This window comes from Geospiza fortis, unplaced genomic scaffold, assembly GCF_000277835.1.
Source record: "Geospiza fortis unplaced genomic scaffold, GeoFor_1.0 scaffold194, whole genome shotgun sequence".
Classification (NCBI taxonomy): Eukaryota; Metazoa; Chordata; class Aves; order Passeriformes; family Thraupidae; genus Geospiza; species Geospiza fortis.
The window spans coordinates 7177654-7185446 of NW_005054322.1; the positions used below are offsets into that span (position 1 = coordinate 7177654).

The following is a 7793-nucleotide window of genomic DNA, read 5'->3' on the forward strand; positions in this document are numbered from 1 at the left end:
GCTTGACAGATATGAAATAGAGCCTGTGTTGAGACCTAAGTCTTTGTCAAGTGACAGCTGGAGTCAGGCAGGACGCCCTTCCACATCCAGCACCCAATCTGCTTGATTTTCGGAACAGGGGTATGAAACTCAAAGTGTCTGTGGCTGTCCATGGAATATGGCAGTTCACCTTTCTTGGAGATGCCTTCTTGTGAACTACATTTATGTCTGTTAATTTGGATCTGAACATAAAAATTTTCACCTCCTTGAACTGACCTTCCAGTTTTGAAATGAAAAAATGAAAAGCAAAGTGATAAAATACAGTGCATTAAGAACATGATATCTGTCCAAGGAGTACAAAACTGTGCAATGGATATGAGCATTATTTTCCTTACAGTGAGACTAACAGAACATAATCCACAGACTGGGCAACCTGTAGTAGCCCAGACTGTAGACTGATACCATCCTGTAGGGAGAACTGGGAAACATCTTGCAAAGGTTGGCAATTCCTCAGCTCTCTGATGTGGCAGAGAGTTTTTTCTCATATGTCTTTACCCTTTAATGCCTATGTCAAGCCATGTTCATCTGCTCTGGAAAACAAAGAAAAGAACTCAGTAACAGCCTTTGTACATATCTCTCATTGCATTACTTAAGAAAGGGGGAGCAGAGCAATTACTATGTTCCTCACTATGTTAAGTGACTTTTTTTTTTGATGAATGAAAACCTCACAATAATAAAAATATGTATTATAGCTTGCTATAGAATCTCAACAGAGATTTTATTTTAATGACTGAAGAAAGTGGAGGAAAAGGTAGTGGGTTAATACAGCTTGCATTATCAGCTGAGAAAATGACAAGAAGCTACAGTTCTTTCTTAATAAGGTATTCAACCTCCAATTGAACAGCTGAGGGAAATATTTTTTGTGGACCTTGTTCTTTGAGGTCAATTTTTTTCTCTTCCCTCTTTCCCCTTTTTTTTCCCCTTGTTTTTTTCCCAGGTGGGTATTAATTCTAGTTTAGAACTGAGTAGTTCAGGATCAAAACTGTGACTATTATGTACCAGTCCTTGGAAATTTATCTCCTATGGATTTTGGTTTTCCTTTTAGGTTCTGAGTTTTAATTTATAAGTTAGTGAGCTCTGGTTAGAAAAACATTTTATGTGAATGTTTTTCTAGTAGCATATGAGATTGAATCAAAATCTTAGTAGGGAAGCTCACCACTGAACTATGCAGTCTGTGCCTGTCATAGAAAAGTTAGGGTATTTCTAGCAGGACTAGAAAGATGTGAAAGCTGTATTTAGTTGTCCACATACAATCCTCAAGCAACACATAGGTTGTTGTAGGATGTCAGAGAAGATCTCTCCAGCAGAATTACCTTTTAACCAGTCAGAGTTGATTTCAGCAGAGTTTTTGAATTGCCTTTCCTTGTGGCACGTAAATTCTACATTCTTTATGTCCATTATCAGTGATCCATTCTTTTCCCCAGCCTTTGTTAACCTCTCCCTAGGTCTGAGACAACACTTGGACAATAGTACCACCTTTAACTTATCTCAAGTCCATGCAGTAGTGGTTTATCTTACAGTCCAAGTAGTAGTGGTTTATCTTACAGTCCAAGTTACCCACAGAGGCATATTTGAGGAGTAGAGAGATGCTTTAGTGGTCATTGGTGGTTCATAGATGCCATCCTTCCCATAACTTGGGGTGATCTTTGTTTGACCAGTAATATGTGTATGAGCAGTTGCTTCTCTACACAGTTTGCTGCATTGGGAATTTTTTGTCTGGATGCACCTACCAGGATGTGCTAACCAGATCTCACCTCTGTCAGACCTGGCATGGTCACCATCCTGTCACTCTCTTCTGTGCTTTTTCCATGGCAAAATCTTTCTGTGGACTTTACAGTGTTTTCTGACTGGCAACTGTGCTCTTTAAGTCCTTGCAGAACTGAATGAAGGAATTAAAGATGAAGTGAAGCTACACTTTTGATGGTAAACTATGTCATACCATATAATTTCTTGTTTGCCACAGATTTAAAAAAAGCAATAAGTGAATGGTATTCTGACAGATACGCTTTTACTTGGTAAGTTACAAATAAGCAGTGTTTTGGCTTCCACTTTTGCTTACATGTTCTATTGATAAAAAATGTTTCAACATCACTTGCTAGTATGAGTTTTAAATATGTACATATAGCAAATATTAATTTGGTGCACCATACCCCCAAGCTCAGTTACTGATTTTATCTTTATTTTCATGTTACAGAGACAAAGTATTAGAATGGCATAAAATATGGCCCAGTTCTACTACAAAAGAAGCGTCAATGCTCCCTACAGAGATCGAATCCCTCTTCGCATTGTACGGGCAGAATCCGAACTGTCTCATTCAGAGAAAGCCTACCTGAATGCCGTGGAGAAAGGAGATTATGCCAGTGTAAAGAAAGCTTTGGAGGAGGCAGAAATTTATTTCAAGATCAATATTAACTGCATTGACCCCTTGGGACGAACTGCACTCCTTATTGCAATTGAAAATGAGAACCTTGAGCTCATTGAGCTGCTCTTAAGTTTTAACGTGTATGTGGGAGATGCTCTGTTGCATGCCATACGGAAGGAGGTGGTTGGAGCTGTGGAGCTGCTGTTAAATCACAAGAAGCCCAGTGGAGAGAAGCAGGTATGTGCAGGATTTTATGAGTTTGTCATCTGGTCTAATGTAAAAGGAAGAATTGCGCAAATGGGGTAAGAAAAAGAAAAACAAAACATCATCCTTGCACACAGTAATTAAAATCATAAAATCAATTACTTTGATGCTGAATGCATTGTATTCAACTATGTTTATACATCATACAGTCAGAAATTGTTTTGAGTCAGAAGGACCTTCAAGTCTAGTTTGAACATCCTGCCATGGGCAAAGATATCTTTCCTTAAACAAGGTTGCTCAAAGCTCCATCCAACCTGACCTTGACCACTTCCAGGGGTAGGACATCCTGAACTTCTCTGGGCAGCCTTATCCCGTGTCTCACCACCCTAACTGTAAGAAATGTCTTCCTTCTGTCCACTCTAAACCTACCCTCTTTCAGTTTAAAACTATTGCCTTTTTTCCTGTTATTGCAGGCCCTGGTTAAAAGTCTTTCTTTGCCTTTCCCATAACTCCCCTCTGTATAATCATAATATTATTCCTGCAGATATGGCTGGGAAATCTTTAATCATACAAAGAAACAAATCATTCCAAAGAGAACAGTAGTGTTAATATGTAGTCCATTCGAATTAATTATGAAACTCCCATAAAAGTCAATGAATGTTTAAACCCATCCATGTAGAGGTCATCATATCCCAACTCTGAAAGTCAAAACTGGTGCACATGACCCAGTTGATCAGAACTTGAGTTCTGTCTCAAGTAATCATCCATCCTATGAAGTACAACTAAAAAAGTGCAAACTTCCCTCCCTTTCTCTCTGTCTAATCTCAAAGGAAAAAATCATTGCATGTAGTCTCATTCATGATCTGATACCTACTCTGCTTTCCCTTGAACTGCTTTGAGACATCTCTGGGAAGTATCTAGCCTCATGCAAATCTTTCTCATTTTAAGAAAATAGTGGAGACAGGATAACATAGCCCATAATTTTTGATATTCCTAGGACTCTTCTGGGAAGAAAAACCTTAAAAGTAGTTATGCTATTGTACTCTATTATCATCAATCTCAACTTTTTTGTGTTATAGGTACTCTATTAATGTATATCAATGAATAGTATGTTGAAATTATTACACCCCTTTTACAGATAATACATATAATATACTTAAATTACAGTATAATGTACTTGCCATGGTAGAATTGCAGATAATAGGTAGAAAGTATAATTTTTGCTGATAAAATAACATTAATTCTATGCTTCTTTGTTATGGAAACAAAGAGATACTAGGTCTTCCTGCAAATGTGTGTGTCTGCCTTTTCTTCTAGGTTACAAAAGCAGAACTCCTGTAAAATGACAACAGATTTATGTCAGAGGAAGGGAAGAAAACTATATTCGCATAATGTTTATCTCATTTCTTGATTCCTGAACTGAGAGTGCAGATGAGGATACACCACATAGGAATTTCTCAGTGCAGTGTACCAGGAGCCTGAAGGATCACTGCAGAGCCCCATTCCAAACCAGTTAAAACCCCTGTGTCTCCATTGTGCAGCCTCTACAGTAGAAGTTGCCATTTGCAGGGCAGAGTTCATGCCATTTGATGGTAGCCATCCAAAGGTGTGTCTCATCTCTGGTCTGGCTCCCTGGGCTCCCCTTGGCAATGGAGAAAAATGGAGATCCCTGGAGAGCTCCTCCTACTGTCCTTATCAGTTACTTGTTTTAAGACAGCATAAATCACTTTTTGGGCTTGGGAGTCTACAAATTCACCTTACTGCCTGAATTTCAGACTGTTCTTTAGATTTTCAGGACTACATTTTTGTATGGGCCACAGCTGCTGTAATGAAAATGCTTGAATACCAACAGTAAAAGTTGTATTAGGTGAGCTTCATGCTGTAGCAGACAAAAGATAAGCTTACTTTTTTGAATACTACCATGATAAATTATCCACAAACTGCTTTGCTCCAGTCTAGAGGATCCTTCCCTGTGCTGAAGGTTAAGCATGTTGTTTCAGTGCCAGAGTCCACTGCTGGCTGGTGTGAGGAGTGCTGCTCCTGCTGCGCTTTCTTGGTTTCCCTGGTTGGACTTGCTGGGGTCTTACCGTCAAGAGTGAAGAATAATAATGAATCATATGAACAGAGACATCTCATTTTGTGTCTGTAGAAGGCTAGGTTTGCCCATTGCCTCTGCAAGTATTGATTGTAAGCCAGTGCTTAAAAAAATGGCTTTTTAACTAATAGGTTGCTTACGCATGTTCGCTGTTGTATGCACTGGGGATCCCAACAACAGTTAAGCTTCTCTGGGTGTCAGGTGTGTAATAATACACTGATAATCACACTGGTTCATTTTTAGGACCATGGCATGCTGAAGGGGATGTAAATGCCAATGGCATTTTTGCAGTAATGCCGCAATGAATGTAGTATAATAAAAAAGTACCTTTTGGCTGAAAAAACATTCCAATGTGATAAAGAGATAAAATCTGAATACTCAGAATTATGTACTTCTATTATACACTTTTTCTTCCTTCAAGTTGTTTTCCCCCTTCAAGTTTCTTCTGAAACTATTTCAAACTACAACTCTACTTTTTGATTACTGGTATTTGTAAATATTTGATATATTGTTTAGACAATCATTCATTTTCAGACTCTGTGCTTTTAGTAACATGATATCTTTGGCTGTTTGGTTTTCCTTCTTTGAATAAATCTGGTCATGTGTGGTAAATTCCCTTGAATTTAGTGGGAGTTCTGTCATCGATTCAGTGAGGTCAACCCTTTTTTTCCTGGGTTCTTTCTTTTTGGTCCCTGATGAAAAGTTTTATTTCTACAGAAGACAGCTAGTAGAAAGAAAAACACCTTGCTAAATACTTCCAAGCACAAGAAACAGTTTCCCAAATATTTAATTAGTGATAAAATCATTTAAATTGAATTTCTGGAAAAAACCGATATGATTCACAAGTAAATGAATTAGCTCTCACTATTTTTTTATATTCATGAGATAATATCGTATGTATGATGCATAGCTAATTTCAGCTTCACCTCATACAATAATGTAGCTATATTTGTAAAACGAAATAATTTTTAAGCATAGAATTTCTTATATAATTCAAGTTCTCATTGTCAGTGTCAGAAAGCTAGAAGAAAATGTCCTCTTTTATCAACAGAAAGATACAATTCTTCAGGACTGCTGAAATGTATCTTTTAAAAGAACTGGTTATCTTCCAAAATTCAATACTTTAAACATTTTAAGTGTTGCAAAAGAAAAGGGGAAAAATATGACAGTATGTTAATTCTGACCAGGAATCAATGCATTTAGTTAAAGTAATCTGGTTTTGCATTTTTAGAAAAGTTTTATAACCAACATCTCCAAATTAGGAGATGCCACTGATGCCACAACAAAAAAAAAAAAAACAAAAAAAAACAAAACAAAACAAAACAAAACCACAGAAGAAAAACTAAACAAAAAACCCCACCAAAATAAAACAGTCCAAAAAAACCCCACTCCAATAATGAAAAACCCTAAGAAAACCCCAATAAAACAAACAAACAAACCCCACTCCCCCAAACCCCCAAGCTATAAAACAATTTTCAGATCTCGTTAAAGTTAGATCTAAACTCTCAGCTGCTGGCTCTGCCTAATAGCCATATGTGATGGGCTCAGCATTTTCAAGACCACTTAGGTTACAATGGTTTTAACCTAATTACCAATATATGGATACATCTGGTGCCACCTGGTGACTACAGATAAGGCATGTAGGTTTAACAATTCTGAATTGTCTTTGAACTCCTTCTGCTTCTCAGTTTTTGAGAGATGTTTTTGCACTATACATTAATCCAACACAGGAAAAGGGTTTTTTTTGCCACTTGCATTATATTCATTATATTTTCTATACTTTTTTAGCTGTACCAGCTGCTAGAGTGAAGTAAAAGAGAATAGCACAAATTAATGTGAATGAGTTGAGGAAACTTGTCCAAGTACTTTTAAATTACCATTCTTCAAAGCCATATGTCCTGAATTATCTGCCAAGTCACTTGTTGCTTACCCTGATGGATAGCTGAATGCCAAATTAAGAGGGGAGGAAAAAAAGTTGTTCTTTTAAATTTAGTATCTGCAGAAAAGATTTTTGTCTTGTTAAATTGCATGCAGCATCCACAGATGGGCTGGGGGCTAGGCAACATAAAAATTAATACCTTTATCTAAATAATGGTGTGCTCTACTGCTTAGGGAACTCAGGCTTTGATCATTAGCTGAGGGGTTGACCATCTAAATATTTGTGTATATTCAGGGAAGACTGAAGCAGAGGTGTAGCTGCCTTCTAAGGATGCTGCAAATCACATAAGTGAAGCTGAAATCTCAGTTACTAGACTTGAATCCATGTGGCATTGTATTAGCTGACAGACTTGCTTTAGGGCTTGGAAACCTGACTGCAGTGTTTATCATTGTCTGACTAGCAGAAGAAAGCACATGACAATGCTTTTATGGCTTCTGTTCACTATTGTATGTCAGTCTTGTGATACTTGAGGGTATTTTTAATGGGTGGACACTCTAGGGATAGATGTGCAGATGTGTGAGCAAAATATTGAGCTAATGCCAGACTGGCATTTGCAAATACAAGGGAATTGCTAGAGGAAGCAGAACTTTGGGGCAGACAGGGATGTGACCACTGTGATATGTGCCTGGCTCACATGCAGAGAAAAGTAGAAATCACTGGCATAGTGCTGGAAGTAGGAAGCTGAAAATAAACTATATCCACATGCTGCAACACTCAGAGACCTTTTGCTCTCCCAGGACAAGTCACATCATAAACTACTTTATGCAAAAGCCCTGCCTCTACTTACTCTGCCAACGTCAAGCCAGGAAGCCAGGCTTCAGCTTGTCAGTGGGTCAGCCTCTAAAAATGCAAGTCCATGGCACATAGAACTTTTTTTTGTTGGGTTTCATGGATTTTCCTGGCAATTTATCAAAGGCCCAAGAAAGGGTAAGTTCAATCTGTTGTCTAAATATTTAGGAAAAACATTTATTAAAAGAGACAAAACCCCAAACCTCTGAAACTTTAAGTATAGACAGATTTCTGAAGGAGTGAAAGATTCAGCATTTAGGTTACCATTTTCTCTTTAGACAGATTGTGAGCCACCCGTCCTCATCAGTATGGAGGGGCCTCTAGTATTCTCTCTGATCATGGTAGACTACGTATGATATGTTCTA

The 7793-nt window shown here is 37.8% G+C and overlaps 1 protein-coding gene across 1 annotated transcript in view; it reads left to right on the forward strand.

Moving 5' to 3' along the window:
- The window catches only part of TRPC4 (transient receptor potential cation channel subfamily C member 4), a 131327-nt gene that overhangs the window by 46682 nt on the left and 76852 nt on the right, over positions 1-7793 (forward strand). Inside the window, exon 2 of the mRNA XM_005420798.2 lies at positions 2234-2638. Within this exon, the coding sequence (XP_005420855.1) occupies positions 2261-2638 (378 nt within the window). The 5' untranslated portion in view covers positions 2234-2260. The remainder of the gene's footprint in view (positions 1-2233; positions 2639-7793) is intronic.